At 42.8% G+C, this 22,183-nt stretch overlaps 1 protein-coding gene across 2 annotated transcripts in view; it reads left to right on the top strand.

Annotated features, from left to right (window-relative positions):
• The window catches only part of BFSP1 (beaded filament structural protein 1), a 68,234-nt gene that overhangs the window by 15,214 nt on the left and 30,837 nt on the right, over positions 1 to 22,183 (top strand). For both annotated transcript variants that reach the window (XM_055304643.1, XM_055304632.1), the window contains one exon: positions 21,095 to 21,155. In XM_055304643.1, coding sequence (XP_055160618.1) covers positions 21,135 to 21,155 — 21 coding nt within the window. In that variant the 5' untranslated portion in view covers positions 21,095 to 21,134. The remainder of the gene's footprint in view (positions 1 to 21,094; positions 21,156 to 22,183) is intronic.

Below are 22,183 nucleotides of genomic sequence, written 5' to 3'. Positions count from 1 at the left end.
CCAAAAACAACAGAGGCAATGATCAGCCATTATTTCAGGGAAAAAAAAATCTTGAGCTTTGCTAGAGATTGCTATCTTCCCTTCCAATGGTACAGAGACCAAGTCTTCCAGCTGAGCCTAAACTAGTTTTGAGATAAATCTTTTTCTGTCTTTATAGAGATACATTTTAATTTACTGGCTGACTTCCCCAGTTTTTGAAATGTCCCCATAAAATTTTGGAAGGCATTTTAACTTTATAAGGCAATTATCATAAATTGATTTTCAGAAACTTCTTGAGCCAACTTTTAATCAAAACAAACCATTTTCTCAGACTGTAGACTCTAATTCCACTCTTATTTTTTAAAACTGAGCATTTAAATTCAGGGTACCATTTAAAAAAATTTTTTTTTAATTTTTTTTTTTATTTATTTATGATAGTCACACACAGGGAGAGAGAGAGAGAGGCAGAGACACAGGCAGAGGGAGAAGCAGGCTCCATGCACTGGGAGCCCGATGTGGGATTCAATCCCGGGTCTCCAGGATCGCGCCCTGGGCCAAAGGCAGGCGCCAAACCGCTGCGCCACCCAGGGATCCCCCAGGGTACCATTTTAAACGACATACGGGGGAAGACTGATTCTCTTCTTTGAACTTGCAGAGATTGAAGAAAGGACATCAAGTTTCTCTCCATCAATTTCAGCCACTGGGAGATGGATCCATATTATTTCGTAGTTGATGTGACTCCAGTAAATGTTGAACAACTGAGTTTCAAGAGGAGAAATGTCCCAAGGTGTCTTTAGAGTGTTTGTCAACTCCTGTGGTGTAAATATTCCCACCATAGCTGATTTTAAGCTATCAATGAGGTTCTAACCAGTTCCCAAAATTCCTGGAAATTTAACAATTGGAGCTTATGAGCTCCTAAGAGGCAGCTCAAGAATGATACTGTAAGTGACTCAGCCAAATAGTGCCCCAAACACAGGCTTGGGAACACTGGTTTGATGACCTGGAATTGGTCTTAAAGGTCACTAGGATATCATGTAGCAAATCCTGACAAAGTGGCATTTTCAGATCCAGGGTGTGCGTTACCCAAAAAATTCAGGTTACCTTGAAAAAAATAATGTACCTGGGAGAATTTGATGCCAAATGTCGTGTTTAATTGTCATCCTTGCAGATTCTAAGTCATACAATGAGGGTCATTGAGGATAATCCAAAAGGCATTTTAGAGACAGGGGCCACTCACAGCTCTGTGGCTTGCTGAAACTGCTATGTTCAGCAAAGGCTGACCACAGAACAAAATAAGCAGCCAGAATCCAACTTGGATGCCACCCTTTGTAATAGATTTCGTTTCAGGTTTACATTTAAAAAGCCACAGCGTTGGAGGATGCCTGGGAAATGTCTTCATTATCTATCACTTGAGAACATCCCTTCTTTTTTTTCTTCTTAAAATAGAAAGCTCTTTTCTAAGGAATTAATTTTTTCTTTTATTGTGTCTTGTAAGTATACCCACTCTGCTGACTGGTGCACTGTTTTCCTTCTTAATGAATGTATTTTGGTCCTGTCTTTCTATATTTCATTTAATGATGGAGGACAGTATAAATCCAGCTATTGCAGTGGAGAGCAAAGCAAATTTCAATTTAGGGCTATTGCAAAGTTTGACTATGCCCTTTGAAACAGCCCAGTCAGCAAACATGTGGAGTGAGAGTGCCAGGCCTCTGGTACAGCTATTGGTAAGAGCTTCATGCTTCATCTTTGGCCAAGCAATACCCAGCTTCCCCATTTGAAAGTTTCAAGATGAACTTCCCAACATTCAAAAACTTTGTCTTGAAATCAGAGAGGGAGACAAACCATAAGAGAAGAGGCTCTTTTTTTTTCTTTAAATATTTTATTTATTTATTCATGAGAGACCCAGAGAGAGGCAGAGACACAGGCAGAGGGAGAAGCAGGCTCCATTCAGGGAGCCCAATGTGGGACTTGATCCCGGGACTTGGGGATCATGCCCTAAGCCAAAGGTAGATGCTCAACCCAGGCGCTGAGCCACCCAGAGGCTCTTAGTCATAGGAAACAAATTGAAGGTTGCTGGAGGGGAGGGTGACAGGGTGGGGAATAGGGTAACTGGGTGATGGACACTAGGAAGGGTAGGTGATGTAATGAGCAACAGGTATTACATAATACTGATGTAAATACTGATACTAAACTCTACTTCTAAAACTAAAAATACACTCTATATCAATTAATTGAATTTAAATTAAAAAAATTAAAACATGAAACTTTATCTTGATTTCAAATCTCTATCTAAGCTTCATTTGTTGTTGAATTCATTTTATCAGGTACCTATGCTGTTTCAAAAGCTTTACCAGTTGGGGAATGAGATATTGTATCTGTCAGGGTTCTCCTAAATCTAGCTGGAAATAAATGGTCTAAACAGAGTTTAACAGAAGATACTTTAACAAGGGGACATCTTCCAGAGTTGTGAGCAAGGTTAAGGGAATCAGCAAAGCATGGTGAAGAGCCCAGAACTAGCGATAGCAGGAAGTTCTTACAACCCCAGGCCAAAAGGAACAAGTGATGCCATGAATGGGGTGATTTTGCTTAGAGGGGAGAGGGAAGCAGAAAGGGAATCTCTCTGATCTCCTGCCAGTGACCCCCATTTGCAAAACCCTACAGGAAGCCAGAGGCACAGGAGACAGATGATGTAATCTGGAAGGCTAGACTTTTAGGGTGTCCAGCAGCCTGGGGAAGGATGGAGGATGGATCTCTGGAATGATCCTTTGGTGGAGGGTGGCCCCTGGCAGAATGAACTGCATTGGCATCTGCCCTGCTTTCAGAAAGCTCCAGGCTAATTAGAGCAACCGTATCAGCTGGGCTGCTGGAGTAGTGGAGAGGTGGAGCCTTAGCCAGGAGGCATCTTGGCTAAGCCTATGGAGATTCAGGTGTGTGGAACAGCAGATGTTTCTCAATGGTCATCTTCATAGATTAATATGCATGAGCTGATGGGTAGGGGTGCAAGGAATAAGGATGATATTGGTATCCAAACCAAGGGACACAGGCAAAGGAAGAAAAGGATGATATCTGCTGGGTGAGAAGAAAAGTCAGATGATAAAAATATTAGATAAATGAAGGGGTGGAGTCAGTAGGTGTCAACCATGAGCAGGTGGTAGAAGGTGAATAGGATAAAGTATCATTATAGTCCTTTTCCAAATGAACTAACAAGTCAAATGGTTGGAATAGGTAGTTCTATGGTCAGACTCATATGCCTGACAAGCCACAGTAATCTTATTCAAACCAAACATTGCTACACATTTTGTTGGAAAACTTCACATGGTGTTTAAGTCTGCAAGTTGAAGTTAGAGCTTAAAATGTACAGTCTTAGAGTCCCCTGATGTACTTTTAAACTTTGTGCAGAATCTGAAAATCGTGGATAAAATAGCTTCGAATTTCATCCCTCCCAATTTCAGCTCCAAGCTAAGAAGTTGGTGAACTTGGGAAGACAGAATTTCTTCTCTTATGATGGAGTGCCTGGGTGGCTCAGTCAGTTAAGCATCTATCTTCGGCTCGGGTCATGATCCCAGAGTCCTGGAATGGAGTCCCATTTTGGAGGGTCCCCACTCAGTGGGGAGTCTGCTCTTTCCCTCTCCATCTGCCCCTCCACCAGCATGTGCTCTTTTTCGCTCATTCAAATAAATAAATACTATCTTAAAAAAGAACATTTATGAAATAGTTTAATCAGTTCCTCTTGATATCTATAGGTAAGTGGATATGGCCTTATAAACATGATATATCAGATGTATGCTTAAACCTGCGAGTGTGTATTCCTATCATAAATGCCTCCATAGATATGTATGCCTAATTCCTTGGTATTCATTTCCTGAGTGGTACAAATCAGGGTTTGCAACATCCTCCTTTAAGGGCAAAGTGGGCATGCCAGCTGGTACATCAAACCACTTGACAATTTATTCCCAGAAGAAAAGGAGCTGTGGTTCAGATGTAGGCTGGCCCAACTTAAAAGTGGTGGTGTTTAATGATATCTTACAGAGAAGTACCAAGGAGAAATATGAATAGCATGGCTAGATTTAAATCCACAAGAAATTATAACTGTAGGGGCGCCTGGGTGGCTCAGTTGGTTGAGTGTCTGCCTTTGGCTCAGGTCATGATCCTAGGGTCCTGAGATGGAGCCCCTCATCGGCCTGCTCAGTGAGGAGCCTACTTCTCCCTCTCCCTCTACCTGCCACTCTCACTGCTTGTGCTCTCTCTCTCTCTGTCAAATGAATAAAATCTAAAAAAAAAAAAAAAAAAAGAAAAGAAAAAGAAAAAATGAATTAGAATGTGAAAGAGACTTCTTCAAACTTGCTCCTGAGATGGTGCCTGCTATGGTAATGACTCATTTCTGTATCCCTGAGGTCATGAGTATGGTCACTTTTCACGTATAACCAGAGTGATGATGAATGAGTAGGTATAACAATGTCTCAGAGACATGCCAAGGTTGTGCCCCATTGTCTGGTGTTCAGAGAAAGTAAGTCTAGATACATTTCAAAAGCCCTTCATTATTAGCAGTGTTAAGCTCCTACCATAATCATCAGTGAAATCCTGGTTGCTGAGATCATCTGGTAAATCAAAGGAGCATTTTTGCATTTTCTTGCTATCATTAAGAAACATCTATTCTCAGCACAGTTTTCCCAAAGGTGTTTAGGATTTGGGGGGGAGGGTGTTCTTTTGTTATAATTTCAAATTTATAGAAATGTTGCAGGAAGAGTACAGAGTACTCCCATATATCCTTTACCCAAACCCACCAATTATTTACATTTTTCTTCATTTGCTTTATTATCCTGTCTTTATATATATGTTATAATATATGCATGTATATTGTTTATTTTCTGACCAGAAGAAGGTAAACTGGACATCGTGCCTCATTATTTCTTAAACTAGCATGCATTTCCTAAGAATGAGGCTATAAAAAGCAGGCATTTTAACACTTATAATATTATCTAATTCAAATTCCTTTTTAAGTCAATCGGAGAAGGACAAACAGTGTATGTTCTCATTCATTTGGGGAATATGAATAATAGTGAAAGGGAATATAAGGGAAGGGAGAAGAAATGTGTGGGAAATATCAGAAAGGGAGACAGAACATAAAGACTCCTAACTCTGGGAAACGAACTAGGGGTGGTGGAGGGGGAGGAGGGCGGGGGGTGGGGATGAGTGGGTGACGGGCACTGGGGGGACACTTGACGGGAGGAGCACTGGGTGTTATTCTGTATGTTGGTAAATTGAACACCAATAAAAATTAATTTATTAAAACAAAAACAAAAAACAAATTCCTTTTTAAAAAAAGATTTTATTTATTTATTTATTTGAGAGAGAGAGCAAGAGTGTGAGAGAACACAAGCAGTGGGGAAGGGGAGAGGGAGAAGCATACTCCTCGCTGAGCAGGGAGCTCCATGCGGGGCTCAATCCCAGGACTCCGAGATCACAACCTGAGCCATCCCAGGCGCCCCTCTAATTCATATTCCATACCCAAATTACATTAATTATCAGAATAATATTCCTTTATAGCTTCTTTTTCCCCTAGTCTAGAATCCTGTCCAGGATTATGCATCGCATTTAGTTATCATGCCTTGTGTTGGTGCCTATTGGTCAGGAAATACAAGGAATACATCTGTTGTCCAACAAATTTGGATTTGTGGATATTTGCTTCAAGTTTCTATATTAGGCGCTGGGAAAGCAGGTTGGTGCTTAGTGCCCTCCTGCCTTTAATAGTGTTCGAATCTATGGCTTTACTTTCTCAAAAGTCTTCAGAGTCAACCATGTGTGCAGTTGGAGAGGGAGCCTTGCTTCTGAGTGTTTCTTCATCTGTAGTCACACTTCATATGGACTCATCACTTCTGTTACAGCTAAGCATACATTAGACACCGAGGCCTGATGGGGGAGGCCAATATCAGGGAGCAGAGGCTGGGGATCCAAGAGTCTGCCCTTTCACTTGGGGTTGCTGGCCACTCTACTCAAAATGAACCTTGATGGCTCGTTTTTTTTTTTTTTGAGTCTATGTCTATCCAGTTTTGTGGAAAGGCCTCAATCTGTGCATCTGCGCATCCATCTGCCCCCTCTGTGATCTGCAATCAACCTGGGGGCAGGGCTGGGGGTGGGTGGGGGGTGGGCAGAGTGTTCACTCTTAGGGCAGCATGGCCCTCTTGTGGCAGACATTTATATATCCTGGGGAAAGTATGTCCTATAAAAGGAAAGCAAGAGGAGGAATAAGAATGTTAGAGCCTTGTATCAGTTTGCTGGGGCTGCCATAACAAAGTAACATAGACTGGGTGGCTTAAGCAGCAGAGATTTATTTTCTCACAGTCCTAGAGTCTAGAAGTCTGAGATCAAGGTGTTGGCAGAGTTGATTTCTTCTGAGGCCTCTCTCCTTGGCTTGCAGATGGCCACGTTCTCCCTGTGTCCTCAGATGTCTTCCCTCTGTTTGTGTGTCTGTGTCCTAATCTACTCTTCCTGTAAGGACACCAGTTATGTTGGATTCAGGCCCACTCATATGACCTCATTTTACCTTATTTACCTCTTTTAAAGTCCCTATCTTCAAATATAGTTTCATTCCAAACACGTTGAAATTCAAACGTGAATTTCAGAGAACACAGTTCAGCCCCTAACAGGTAGAAAGATCTTAGAGATTCTTTTGCTCAAACCTATCATTTTAGAAAACAAGTTAACTGAATTGTTCAAGGCCATGCAACTTGAAAACGGCAGAGATCCAGCATTTACAGAATTCTCTCCACTACCCTTTGTGTCTGGAAAAAGGCCAAAGCGAACTGAAAATGTGTCTAAACTGAAAGAGAAAGCTCAAAACTGTATAGTATGAAATTGACTAAAAGGCCAGAATCGATGCCTATTTTACTCAGGCTTTTATTTTTTATTTATTTTTTAAAAGATTTATTTATTTATTATTCATGATAGAACACACACACACACACACACACACACACACACATATATATATATAGAGAGAGAGAGGCAGAGACACAGGAGGAGGGAGAAGCAGGCTCCATGCCGGGAGCCTGACACGGGACTCGATCCCAGGACTCCAGGATTGCACCCTGAGCCAAAGGCAGGCGCCAAACCACTGAGCAACCCAGGGATCCCCTTTACTCAGGTTTTTAAAAGAGTTGTTCCATGGATAAAAATGTAAATTAAAAAATTTAAGAAACATTATATATTTAAAAAACTTTAAATGGAAATAAGATGCAATGAACATAAAACCTGGTACAGACACTAACACCTGATTATATACATATCTATGTTTTTATGATGGTAATCATGAAATATCTGGTCTTTTGTCTTCCTGCTCCCCTTTGTGTTTGCTACAGACATTTTCATTTATATCATTACATCTTCCACGTGATTAAATTGTTCAGTGGTTATACATTTTTTCTTGTTGTTATTGCACAGTTAGTTAAACCATCTTCCTGTCCCTCTCTCTCTCTTTGCTGTCATACATTGATATGGCTATAAAGTAAAGCATGTAATATTTATTAAATGCCTACACTACAAAATGTTTAACATATAACTTTTCAAAAATGTTTTTGAAAGTCAGTTCAAACTTCCTCAGAAAAATTGCAATAGTACAATACCCATATGTCCTTTATCAAAATGACTGGTTGTTACTATCTTGCCGCATTTCCTTTCTCTCTCTTTCTCCATACATTTATTTATGTTTCAGTTTATATTTATACATGTCATGCTTTTCAGAATCTTTTGAGAATAAGTTGTGTACGTCATGCATTTTACCCCTTCAGAATGTATTTTCTAAGAATAAAGATATCATTTTATTTAACTGTGGTATAGTCATAAACTTCAATAAATTTAACATTGATAAAATTATTTTATCTTAATTGAGTGTCCATATTCCAATTTTGTCGAGTGATTTAGTGATGACCTTTATATCATGTCCTTCTCTTCCAATGCAGGATGGTATTGCATGCAGATGTCATATCTCCTTAGTTTCCTTTAGTCTTAAACATTTCTCTAGTCTCCCTTTTTCTTTTATGATATTAACATCTTGGAAGAATATCATCCCCTTCTATTTTTATTAATAAAATGTTTCTTACTTTGGGTTTGTATAGATGTGTCCTTATGTTTAGAGTCAGACTAGATATTCAGGTTAAGTGGGCCAGAATAAGACAATGTCCCCATATTGTCTGGCCATATCCCCAAACCAAGAAACTCTGGAGTCAAAGAGGGTGCTGCCTATACTTACACTGGGATAAAGGCGTAAACGTGGATCATCTCAGGTAAGCTGATGACTCTCTTTATCAGCTGGAATGTATGATGTATGATGACCCTCTTCACGTAAGAGATGCAAATATGCATTTTACAATGTGCCTGTAGAAACTCGATTGGTTAAGTCACTTGCCAAAGAGGCGGGACCAGAACCTAACCTCATGGCTTTCTAACTCTAACAACACCCATTTCCCAGGCCCACCCCCAAACTAGTGCCATTCAGCTGCATTTAGTGTACCTCTTCCATATCTGATCATTCTTCAAACCCTGTGGAATCTATCCCAACAATCTCTTGAATTAACAAATTCATTCAGCAATGATTTCTTCTTCATGCATATGATCTCCATTCCTACCGAAAAATCTTTCACTAGTGAGTAGTCATGAGGATTGTTGACAAATATGCCCATTCTTGCTCCTTCCAGACACATGGAAGGACTGCATTTCTTAGAATACTGGAAGTTAGGTGGGGCTGTGTGACTTGCTTTTGCCAGTGTGATGGGATGAGGTGGAAACTTTATAAGCCAGAGTATGCTCTCACTTTTCCTCTATGATGACCAGCAATGTTTCAGGTGGTGGCAGCTCTGACAGCCTGTATGCTGGAGAGAAATGATAGGAAGTAGAGGTTCCAAGTAGACCTTCTTTGGATAGGCATGTATCACAAGTGACAAACAAACCCTGTTTTAAGCCCCTTAGATGGGGAGATTATTTGTTATTGCAACAGAACGCAGACTATATAGAATGAGTCACGAACTTGCCTTATGTTTTTAATTTTAGTATTTTTAACCAAACTAGTATATAAAAATATTTTTAAAGTCTAGTAATACTGCAAAGTTTAATTTTATAATGAAAAAGAGTTGCCTTCTGTGCTGTCCCTCCCCTCTCTGCTCTACTCTATCCCTCTGCACTCCCCCATTAAATTCATTGAAACGCTCTGAACCCCTATTATGTTCCAGGCACTAAACAAGTGCTGGGAGATAGATGACTCACACAGGACACCTGCTCTTAAGTAGCTCACATGCTAGTGGGAGAGAAAGACTTGAGCTGAGGCTATGAGGATAAGCCCCAAGTATAAAATGATAAGTTATGTATTCAAGTTATACACATTTTTAACCCTTGGCATTTAAATCTATATTAAATACTCTATAACTTTGTGTTCTATAATAAGCTAATACTGTTATTTCTTGGTTTATCAATTGTAGATTTTATATCTTATTTTCCCCCATGAAAGATGAATTTTTTTAAAAAGATTTATTCATTTATTCATGAGAAACACAGAGAGAGAGATAATCAGAGACCTAGGCAGAGGGAGAAGCAGGCTCCTCACAGAGACCCTGATGTGGGACTCGATCCTGGATCCTGGGATCACTCCCTGAGCTGAAGGCAGACGCTAAACCACTGAGCCACCCAGGCATCCCAAAAGATGAATTTTTTTACACATATATCCTTCTTACTACCAACCTCATTCTTCTAATTATTTATATCAGCATTTTTAGAAAAATCAATGTGTTTCATCAATAGGACCATGTATATATGGTTTCTCCACCAAGTCAAATAGGATACTTATATTGCGTTCCGTCCTCAATTTTTTGTTTTTCCTGTAGTTACTAATTGCTTTGCTTTTTGTTTGCTTATTTGTCTAGGCACTTGTCATTAATCTCCTCAAGCTTTCTAAGAGAAATACATAGCTTCCTACAAAACTCATTTCTACATGTTAAAATGCATCCGTTAATTTGTCAGTTTCATTTTTTTCCTTAGAGACTTAGACTAGAAGAAAATCTTAGTAGCCAATGAAGCCACATACTACAAGAAAAGTAGAATATAGTAAATAGATACATTTCAATAACAGGCATGAATTCATATATATATACTAGTTCCATCTATTTTATTTTTAAACAATTTTTTCCAGTGATATATAATTTTTAGTGAGATATAATTGACATACAACACTTTGTAAATTAAAGTGGACAGCATAACAACCTGACTTACGTACATTGTGACATGATTACCGTAAGTTTAGTTAACATTCATCATCTCATATTGATACAAAAAGTGTTTTTTTTCTTTGCAATGAGAACTCTCAAGCTTTACTCTCCATCTCTGTTTTTAAATATTCTTTTTTAAAAATATTTATTCATGAGAGGCACAGAGAGAGAGAGGCAGAGACACAGGCAGAGAGAGAAGCAGGCTCCATGCAGGGAGCCCGACGTGGGACTCGATCCCGGGACTCCAGGTTCACACCCTGGGCAGAAGACAGGTGCTAAACCACTGAGCCACCCAGGGATCCCCCTTTTTTAAAATTTTAAATAGGTTCCACACTCAGTATAGAGCTCAATGCAGGGCTCAAACTCATGACCCTGAGACCAAGACCTGAGCTGAGATCAAGAGTCAGATGCCTAACTGGCTGAGCCATCCAGGTGCCCCAGCTCTCCATCTCTTTTATTTTTTTATTTTTTTTCCATCTCTTTTAAAAGTGGCTGCACCGCAGCAATAGCAGCAGGACTCTTACCTACCACCAACTTGTATATGCATCCCTAGTGCCCAGATATTGCCCTCAAAGTCACTTCTTCAGCTAAAGAAAACAGAACTCCCTTGATGGAAGTTGATTCCATGTTGGAGCATGAAAAGAACAGACTATCTCTAGAATATCTCATTTCTAAAAAGCAAGGATGCTTTCAAGAGCAGTAGGGCAGTACTGGAAGGACAAAGAAGTTGGTCAGCGGGACTTCCACTGACCATGCTGGAATAACATCCACATAAAATAAATAGAGTGAAGATTATGCTTAATTAAAATAAGTTGAGCCTATAAAAGATGGTATTTATGATATTGATCAAAAGGCAAATTAGTACAAAATATCCCCAAAATGTTTGTAAAACAAAAGCAGAATGAATATAATACATATTTATTTTTTATTGATTTTAACAAGTAGGAAAATGTTAGCATATACGGGTAATTTGTTTCTTCTGTGAAGCTTCCACACATAGAAGAAACAAATTACCCGTATATGCTTCCACAAGCTTCATAGAAGAAACAGATTCCTGCCTGTTTCTGTCTTTTTTCTATCTGCTTCGACAGGAAAAAGTGAGTCCAGGAAATATAGGAACCACACAGGGTCTGGCAAGAGCAATGAGCAGTGCTGTTCACCTAAAGGGGAACTATTGTGGAACTGCTGTGGAAGTCCTGACTACACCCCTGGGCACTCAACCGCTTCTGTTCTTTCTGGTGCATCTTCCCACTGCCAGCAGTTGGGGCCTTTTCCCCACAGGGCATCATCAACCCAGCCCAGCCCATGTGGAACCTACTTGGGCTGTCCTGTGGCAAGGCCAGAAGTGCCCTGTGATCAGCCATGGGAGTGGTGGGTAAATCTCCATCTCATTCACTGTTGTTGGGTGGGGTAGCTCTAAGGTACCTGTTCCTTTTTTTTTTTTTTTAAGATTTTATTCATTCATGAGAGACAGAGAGAGAGAGAGAGAGAGAGGCAGAGACACAGGCAGAGGGAGAAGCAGGCTCCATGCAGGGAGCCCTACGTGGGACTCGATCCTGGGTCTCCAGGATCATGCCCTGGGCTGAAGGCGGCACTAAACCACTGAGCCACTCGGGCTGCCCTAAGGTACCTGTTCTGAGCTCTCAAGGTCTCCAGCATGACTAAACTGCATTTCCCCATCATGGAGACCTGCTTATTATCACCAACTCTGTTTTGCCTTCCCTATCTCCCTCTTACTGCCCTACAAGTGCTTCCAGGAATCACCTTCCAAATAAACTACTTGCACTTTAACTCTTTTCAAACTGTGCTTTGGGAGAACCCAAACTAAAATAACCAAGTAGAGGGGAAATCCAGCTGTGGTTGTCATTTTATAGCCACTTAAAAAATTCAACAGCAGGTTCCGAAGTCATAAACCAGCCAAATGTCCCACAGAAGCAGCTAACTATACCATCTTTTCTCATAAGAAAACCCTACTAATTATAGTAAAATTCCAATAAGAAATATTTACATTAAAAATATTTTGTTTATTTGACAGAGAGAGTGTGAGTGTGAATGCACAAGCAGGGGGAGCAACATAGGGAGAAGAAGAAGCAGGCCCCCTGCTCAGCAGAGCTCAATACCAAGACCCTGGGATCACAACCTGAGCTAAAGGCAGGCACTTACATAACTGAGCTACCCAAGTGCCCCAGAAATATTTACATTTTTAACAGCATCAGTAGATGGGAGCAACAATAGATGAGAGCAAGATATCATGATAGTACCATTGTCCTGCTATAGGACAATGCAAATTATACAAATCTAGAGAATCTATACCTTTGGAGAAAAATACTAACTTTCAAAAACAAAAATCGAACCGAGAGAGACTTAAAAATCCTATTCTGTATTAAGTAAAACTTAATTATAAAATGGGTCATAGTCTGATGATCAATGGCTTGGGTTTGAATAACCTTGGACCATACAACCATGTCCCATGTTCAAACCAAAAGCCAACTGTTAGTCAACACTCCAAATTCAATAGCTGGTGATCTTTTTCTCTGAAGTCACTCAGTTTCTCCAGAGAATAATCCCAAATCCTGCTTGGGGAACTATATGCCTGATGACCAGCATCCTGGAAGTGAAGGGGTAAATGGAAATGGGGATTATAGAGCACATCCTTGGTGATGCATCTGCTCCCTTAACTCCTTTGTTTCAGGATGCTTTCATCCTGTCCTTAGCTGTGCCTGGTGACCTTAAACTCATGACCTCTCCTTCAATTTCATCAGAGAATAACTTCTTATCTCCTGTCAATGATGGGGGGTGGGGCAGTTGCCTGCTGTGCAGGAATGAGGTAGGAGACCTGAAAGTCTACGTGCTCCTAAGCCTTGGGTTAACGCTCTGGTTTCCAACTCTACTCTTCGCCTCCACCTTCTATTGTATCTGGTACATCCAGTTCCTAAGCTTTTCTGAGAGTCTCTGGTATAAACCAGCTAATTGTTCTTTCCCAGTCTCCTCTGTGGCATGTAGATGTCAACTTTCTCCACTCTGCTGTGTCAGTTGCCACCAATCTCTCTGTTCAGCCTTCTGAAAATTTGTTGGCACATCTTGTCCGCTGTGATCTTTTCTTCCTTACTTCTGTGGAGTTTTAATCTAAAAATAAATTCTTTGCTGCCATTTTTGGTAGGGCTTGGGGGAAGGAGTGGAGATGATGCTCACATTCAAGCCATTGCAACTAATGGGAAGCCCAGCCCTTTCTTCAAACTTTCCTTTTTGGGACCCTTCTTGCCCGGCTCTCCTCAGTTCAGACTCTCCATATTCAGGGAGCACATGGCTCACTCCACTGCACCTCACATCAGTTGTTCTCACACCTTGTTTAGGCTGTTCTGTCTGTCATTCTAACTTCTCTATCTACCCTACACACTACTTACTGCTGCTTTTTAGGTACAAAATCCACAGCATTTTGGTAAGATCTCTATTTCAGAACTTATTCCAGATTTCTGTGTATTTTAATTTAGTTGGGTAGGAATTTGTCTCCCTGCTCCTTGAGGGTAGGGACTTGACTTTGTTCAATATTTATCTCCCTGAGACTGTGCTTTGTGAGTAAATATTTCCTAACTGTTTATTCTACTGGATTAAGTTGAAATAATATTTTTTCCTTTGTTATGTTTCTGGGATATCCATTTTTCAAATGGGATTACTATGTGTGGTAGACTGGGTTGCTGGTCCCAATTCTTCACGCCAATGTAATAGTTACACACCCACACCCTTGCCATGGCCTCCGGGTGGACCACGCCTCTTCCCTGTGTCTTGACTTTGGCCATGGCCATGTGATTTGCTTTGACAAATGGGATGTTAGCGAGCAAGCTGCAAACAAAGGCTTGGAATGAGACTGTGTGGCTGGGCTCTCTCTTGTCCTTCTGTCATTGCTAGTTCTAGGAGGATGAAAGACATTCGGAGCAGAGTTGCCCCAGCTGACTGGAAGACCTGCAGCTCGAAGGAGAGTTATCCAGCTGACCTGAAGACCTGGGAGTGTAGTGTTAAATATCTCTTCTTGTATCCCACTAGTTTTGGGGTCAGTTTGTTCTGTAGCAATGGCTGACTGATACACCTTGTCAAAGGGAATGAATGCTTTTGTCGCCGTTGTTCTGTGTTGGTTTTGCTCTCTAGGAAGCCTGAAACCAATTTACCAGGCCATCAGCATAATATGTGTGTATCTACAAAAAAATACTCATGTGGCTCTCCCTGATTTGATTATAAAACGTATTTTTAAATGGCTTAAGAAAACAGAACAATAACCACACCACCACCACAACTCTCGACCTTACCTTAGATTCATCCTAGACTGAATTCATTCCATTGTCTTATAGTCTTTCTAGAGAAATAATAAACTCATCAAAGATCTGTGTCATTTTCTTGATCTTTGATAACTATGACTTTAATTGGTAGTAAGACTATGTACTTATGTGCAGTCTATACAGTTGTTATACAGTATTGCTAATCCTTATTTTTAGGAAGACAGCCCTTTTGTAATGATTTTTTAAATTGGAGACATTACAAAATATTTATATTTAGGAACATTTTCGTCAACAGTTATTAGTTTCTTTCAACACCCACAACTTAGTTTTAAATTTGTTAAAGCCTGGCTTTGTTATTTCCAAAATACAAAATAAAGTGAAACATAGTGGCAAAAATTCTTTCATATTCTGTAATTGAGAGTTGGCCAATTTGTTAAATCTTTTAGGCTGCAAGGATTTTTTCTTTAGTTCAAAGAATCAATTATGCCAATGCCCTGGTGGAGTTCTACTCATTTGTCCTGCTCCAGAAAGGCTGTCAGAATCCACAAGAACAAGGATAATATTATACGCATGGTTATCATGATAAGCATGCATCTGTTTCTTAAGTCATTGTACAAAGAACGTTTTCCCATAAATATGCATAAGTGTCAGAAAGAACTTGCTGGCAGCACACATCACAGTTTTTCGAGATGGGCCATTTATCTTGCACCCGTGGTTAAGAACCCCTAACATAAGGAGGGTGCCTACTGTCACGCTGTAATCATGCAAAAGAGCTGCTTAGGTAATCAGGAAAAAAAAAAAACAAACAAACCGGTGTTGAAAAGGTCTATAATTGAGAGGTTGACGGCGAGAGAGGAGACAAAGCGGGGTCCTCGGCCTTTTGAGCTCGTCCGAGGTTAACAAGCTGCCTTGGGCTTCCTTCACAACTCCCAGAGGAAGCAGTCGGGGCCCCCCTTGTCCTCCTGACCCTCCATTCAGTCGCAGAGCAACAGGCTTTAACAATCTGAGAACAAAAACCCCATTGCCCAGTTCAGCCTTCCAAACCCGGGGCTGTATGGCCCGCTAATCCGGCGCACAAAGCGGACCCGCTGCTCCTTCATTGTCCGGGAGGCTGGGCCCCGCGTGGAGCTCGCCAGCTGACCGGCTCTGGAACTTCCCAGCGGCGCGGGGCGGGCGCGGGGAGGGCGCGGGCGGCAGGCCCGGCCCCGGGTTATTTAGCGGCCCCCCCCCCCCGCCCGGGCTCACGGCCTCCGGGACCCGGCTTCGCGCGCGGCCGCCCGCACAGGAGCCATGTACCGGCGCAGCTACGTCTTCCAGACCCGCAAGGAGCAGTACGAGCGCGCCGAGGAGGCGCCGCGCGCCGAGCCCGACAGCCTGGTGGAGGGCCGGGCGGCGGCGCCCAGCCTGGCGGCGCTGCAGGGCCTGGGGGAGCGCGTGGCCGCCCACGTCCAGCGGGCCCGCGCGCTCGAGCAGCGCCACGCCGTCCTCCGACGGCAGCTGGACGCCTTCCAGCGCCTGGGCGAGCTGGCCGGCCCCGAGGACGCCCTCGCCCGCCACGTCGAGGGCAACCGCCAGCGCGCCCGGGACCTGGCGGCCGAGCGCACGCGGCTGGAGCGGCAGGGGGCGGAGGCGCAGCGCGCGCTCGACGAGTTCCGCTGCAAGTAAGCGGGGCTGGGCGGGCGCGGGACGGCCCGGGGCCTGTCGGTCACGCGGGCGCTCCACCGGTTGCGCGAAGGGGTGCCCTTGGCTTGTGCAGTCAAGTTTCGGTTTAAGGTGCATGCAATAAGATGCACGGGTTTGGGGGCGCCTGGCTGGCTCCGTGGTAGAGCATGCCACTCTGGATCCTTGGGGTGAGTTCGAGCCCCGCCTTGGGTGTAGAGATTACTTAAAAATAAGATCTTAAAAAAAAAAAAAAAAAGCACAGGTTTTAAGGGCATAGTTCAATGAGTTTTGACAACGCTTGCACCCCTGTAACCACCTAAAACAAGCAGGGTACTTCCACCACCCCAGAATGTGCCCTCCCATCCCCTCCCAGGCAGTCTGCACCCCTCCTCCACAGAAATCCCCGGAGGCGCCGGCTGTGCTGATTTCTGTCACCTAGATTAATTTTGCGTGTTCTGGAATTTCACAAAGATGAGATCCTGCGCACGTGCTCTTATACGTCTGGCTTCCTTTTGCTCAGCGCAGTGTTTTAGAGATGGATCCGTGTTGTTGGATCCTCACAGCCTTATCGTATAATACATGATCCTGCCTCTGTTTTGCAGATGAGGAGAGTAAGGCATTGACAGTGAGTGTCAAGATTTGGGGCAAGGTCACTTAGCCAGTGTATCCCTGCCCTGGGATGGAATTCAAGTCTTGGGCACGCTAAGTCTGATCATCTTTTCCGCATCATAGATGATACCTGGAAATTATTTCAATGTGTGCCCTCTAGGGTCTTGCTACTTGATGTGCGGTCTGTGGACCAGCAGCACTGCCATTACCCAGGAGCTGGTTGGAAATGGAGTTAAGCTTGAAGTTTCAGAAGCCCTGGTCCAGAGTCTGGTCCCCTCTTTCCATAGACTGAAGAAGATATAAGATCACCTGAAGAACTATTAAAAAGAAAAAAAGGATGCTTAGCAATTTGCCACCACCACCTTATAAATGCATGTGCTCTTTTTTACTCTGCAGGGGCCCCTTCAGTGAGTGGATTTATTCTTTGGTGCTCCAGCAGGTGTAAAATGGCTTGTCCACATCACAGTGTAATCTGCAATAGCCTGGAACAAACCTAAATGCCTAGTCCTAGGAGATAGGTTCACAAATTGGGCTTCATTTACACAGTGAAATGCTATGCAGTTGTACAACGGGGAATAGTGCATTACTATCATTTAAAGGGAAAGGGGAGAAGAGTAGAATTTTTGCTTGCATCAGGAAAAAGAACAGAAGCAGACATACTCAAAAACCCAATGACACTGGTTACACATATGAAGAGGGGAGTAGGAACAGGGCAATGGGAGCAGTGGAAACTTTTAAGGGAAGTTGTTTTTAATGTAATTAAAATATTTGTCTAACCACATAAGAGATTCATTCATTTAAAAGTTATATACATTAATGTAAAAATCCAGATGTCCAGGCCCCACCCTGGACCTCAGGTGCAGCCCAGAAATTTTAAGTTTTATGAGCTCCATGGGTAATTCCAGTGAACAGCCAGGTTTGGGGACCCCTGGTTTAGGGTAGCCAGAGAGTCTTCTCCAAACATGCTCTGTGTTTGAGTTTTATGTCCTTAATCTGAATCCTGGGCAGGTTATTCAACAAAGTGTATTGAGCATGTTTATCAGATCATACTCATTGCTTTCATCCTCACCAGTCCTTCTGTTTCTGGGTTTGATCCATAGAAACAGATTTGGAGCTGGAAGAAGGGATAGGGAAATCCACCAGTTGTTATAGCACTTAGTGGGAAAACTGAGGCTTGGGGAGGGCCTGTAGGTGGCAGGTCTTGAACTCGGTTTTTCTTACCCTCCACTTTCTTGGATCCATTCTTGGATTCCTGTGGAGTGAGACCCAGGGGTAGGATCTCATTCAAATGAAGCTCATGTTTTCTGAAGCAAAGGGAAGTGTACACTGGTTCAGACACCCAGGGCAGCTCCATGGGCCAGCAGGAAACCCCACATCCCTGGGGGTCTTTATATATTTTTAAAGATTTATTTACTTATTAATTCATGAGAGACATAAAGAGAGAGAGAGAGGCAGAGACATAGGCAGAGAAAGAAGCAAGATCACGACCTGAGTCAAAGGCAGACAGACGCTCAACCACTGAGCCACCCAGGTGCCCCCCAGATGTTCTGCACCTAGTCATTAGGCCCCAGGCTACTGTGATTTGGCTGGGTGAGCAGGACCCTTTAAGCCCCTCATTGAAGGAATGGCCATGTTGAGTTTTCCTGATCTTTTCCTGATTTCACTTGGTTCTGAGTTAGACGTCCATCATGGAGCTGTCCCTTCAGGCTCTGTGATTTATTTAGTGATTCCTCTTAATTTATTCCTTCCCATTGCCACCTTGAAGATACTTTGATATTCCGACTGAGGTATTGGGATTTAAAAATTATTGTGAAAATGATAGCCCATCCACGTGCATGGGTATACACACACCAAGTTTGGTTTTACATTCCCAGAGGTGAGTTGATGGCTAGTGAAAGCCAGGTGAAAATAGTGCAGAAGTGGGAAGATATATGCAGCCTTGGTAGGCATATTCTCTACTTGGACAGTTGAGTAATTTCAAAATCAGGTTTTCAGCACACCGGATGAAGACAAAATAAAGCAAGGATGAAATAAAAACGAATAAAACTACCAAAATACATTGATGAATACAGTCAATTGTCCAGATTGCTACAAACCAAAAATATGTAAAAACAATCAGATGATCGAAGCCAAAATGTTTTTTTTACTTTATGAATTCATTTATATATTCACTTACGTGAATACATATATGAATTTATCGTGAACTCTTTATTATGAAATCACTTGTCTTTGATATCTAGACAGCATGAAAATTACCCACGGTAACAGGTTATTTCATTACTTATCAAACATGTTTTTAAGCTACAGAAATTCCTAGATGTTTCTAGCAGGAAAGAGCAATGAGAAAATTTGGATTTTGTTAATAGTTTTATTCTCAAAGCTAGCCATTTAATGGGTAACTAGCCATTAAAAAATAATTTCTGGCTCCGTTAGAGCCACACACAAAAGAAATTGCTAAATGTGACATCCTGGTGGGAAATGTAAAACTTGTACAAACTTATTTTGCTTTCTGGTTATAGCTGAGCTTCTTAGGTAGCCTTAGAACTGGGATTGTGCACAGGGCACATATTCCTAATTGTTCTTCCCTGTAGTCAGGACTCTTTTAATTCTGAGGACACAGCAGCATGGTTTTCTAGCACTTCTTTTGATACTTGACTTGTGCCTATGGCGTGGGTGTACGAGGGCCCTGACAGCTATGCTTTGTGGGTTGGGCTGAGGGCTAATTAGGATTAGTTTCAAACCACAAATGGCATAAACTCCAAAGTGACTTTGGCTTTTCCAGGATGGAAGTTTGTGTCTGTCTTGTGTAAGGTCTGGCCTAGCAAGCAGTTCAACATGCCACTGTATGGTGTTTGAGGCTCAGAAGGCTCTGCCTTTCCTTCAGGGAATCAGCATCTATGTTTCAGGTGCAGGATGGAGGAGAGGATGCAGAAGGACACATCCACATCATATCTTACCAAAGATATTTGGAGGCTGCCACAGACTTAGGTTTACATCCCACTGGTTGGGACTTAGTTACATGGTCACACCTGGCTGCAAGGAAGGCTGGGAAATGTAGTCTTCCCTCTGGGCAGCCTGTGCCCTCCAAACATCAAGGGCCCTGATTCCTGGAAGAAAACCAGGCTGGATATTGGGGGCCACTTACAGGGAACAAGGGGCCTTCTTTCTTTCTTAAGGGGATGAAATTCCCCCTAGAAGGAAACTCTTTCTGAACAGAATGATTTCTGGGGTCTCTCTGGCTCCTTGATCCCTATCATGTTCTACGTGTCCAGGGAAGAAGATGACTAGAAGGAAAAACTGCTTCCATTCCTAATACCTGCTGCTTTATCAGTTTCTGTATATTTACATCCCTTCTTGACCCAGGCAGTGTGGTGTGAAAATTATGGCATAGTTTTTGGTGTCAGATTCAAGTGTGAGTCCTGACTCCACCCCTTTTTTTAGTTTGGAATCTTCCTGAAGCCGAGCCTGATCAAGGGGTTTAAGGGCAAGTAGCTTATTTGGAAGGTCCTTAAGGAGCAAGGTTGGGGAGCGAGGAAGTGAGACAGGAGGGGAAGGCAGAAAATACTGAGTGCATTATCCAGCAAGTTAACATTGTGGGCATCTGGAGCTCACCTGCCAGATAGAGAACTACTTCAGTTGTCCCAGCTGAGGGTGAGGGAGCTGAGGTATTTATGTCAGAGGTTGAGGGCTGCCTCAGAGGAGGCCTTCGGTGTGCAGGGGTGAGGGCAGAGAGTGAGGGTGAGGTGTTCAAAGCAGCCGCCCAAGATCATGGGCAGTTTCTCAGCCTCAGTTTTGTTATCTTTCACTTGGGGAACAATAATAACAGCTCTCTTCCAGGGTTTTGTAAGGATTAAATGGCATAATCCAGAAAAACTCACACATGTGGGTTAATACAATAGTGTAGGTAAACCAAACAAGGTCAGGTTAATGGTGTTTGTTGTAGGTCATGGAGGGCAGGCCCCAGTCTCTGTGGCACTACGGTGCTTGGATTAGGGGTGTGTGGAGATATGACTCCTTCCTCCTTGGGGTGGCTGGGTGGGGGGATGGGCCTCCAGGATGGGGACTCCTGGTCCATTCACCACTCCTAGTTACCCCCATGTGTGGTGGCCATGGCACCACTCTGCACGCACCATGCTGTGGAAGAGGTCAGGGAGTGGCAGGCTCCACAATGCAGTATTAGCCTCTATCTTAACCTTAGGGACCTCTTCTTGAAGAGCTGGCATAGCACACATCTCAGATGAAACTTAACACTGATTGTGTGATCATCACGTATGGAATCATGGAAGCTGTCCAACTTTTGCTTTTGTGTCGCATTCGCAGGTATGAAAATGAATGTGAATGTCAACTGCTCCTAAAAGAAATGCTGGAACGGCTTAACAAGGTGAGCTGAGCATGAACCTGAGTTTGAGAACGGAACTTAGTAACTGAAATGACTGTCACACACCTTCTCTCTGTGTCCTTTTAGGATTCACCTATTTCTTTTGCTGTCACTCTCTTTCTTGATTCATAGCTTCAACTAAGTCTTTGTGTGAACTCACACACACACAAGACACACACTCCTCTCCCTCAACACTCCCCGTCTCTGGAGAGAACCCTAGGCTATTAAGCTTATGGGTTGCTCTAGGCTATCCAAATATGGCAGCATTACAGTGACCAGCTATGGTTGTGTCATTCAGATGTTCTGGTCCCAAATACACCAAACTTAGAGAACTTGCTTTGGCCAGTGATTATTGGGATGCAAAGATGTCTCTACTCCGTTGGCTGAGAGACTTGAGATTGCTCTTCTGCAAGAGAACTCCCAGAGAACAGAGGAAGAAGTTTCAGAGAGGAAGAAATTGCCATTTCCCTTGAAGCTCTCCCCTCTGGGAATCTGGAGAGTAGTCATGTGGGGGGCACCAGGAATTCTTAGCTTCTTGTTGGAGACCCCACTGCAGAGTACTGCAGGGTTTTCCTTTGCAGGGAGTTTCCTTCATCAGATCCTCCAACATCATCCTAACTGGCTTTTCTGCTCTAGCCAGGGGAACTTGACTACCAAATGGAATAATCCTGGATCTCAGAGATTGGCCACAACTAGGATGGCAAATAGTTGTCATTTCAGAGCTCAAATATCTGAGCAGAAAGACCCATAGAGACTGTTTCATTGAAGGATTGCTTATTTAGGGCACATGGCTGCTTGCCCCTTTCCCCTCCATTCTATACCTGTAATTCCTCATCAGAACTACTGATAAAACCTTTCCACGCTGTGCCCAGATATGGCCTTAGGATTCTTCTCCACATGGCACGCCAGGTAACCACTTCAGATAGTCAGAGTTTAACTCAGGATATTTGCCAGTCCCTGGCTTTGTCCAGCCTCTCTTGTCTGGGATGAGTCTGCTAACTGCTGGGAAAGTTAAAACAACAATCTAGGGA

This window comes from Nyctereutes procyonoides, unplaced genomic scaffold (genome assembly GCF_905146905.1).
Source record: "Nyctereutes procyonoides isolate TBG_1078 unplaced genomic scaffold, NYPRO_anot_genome, whole genome shotgun sequence".
Lineage (NCBI taxonomy): Eukaryota > Metazoa > Chordata > Mammalia > Carnivora > Canidae > Nyctereutes > Nyctereutes procyonoides.
Note: the sequence above shows the minus strand (reverse complement) of the source record. Positions and strands in the feature narration are given on the sequence as shown.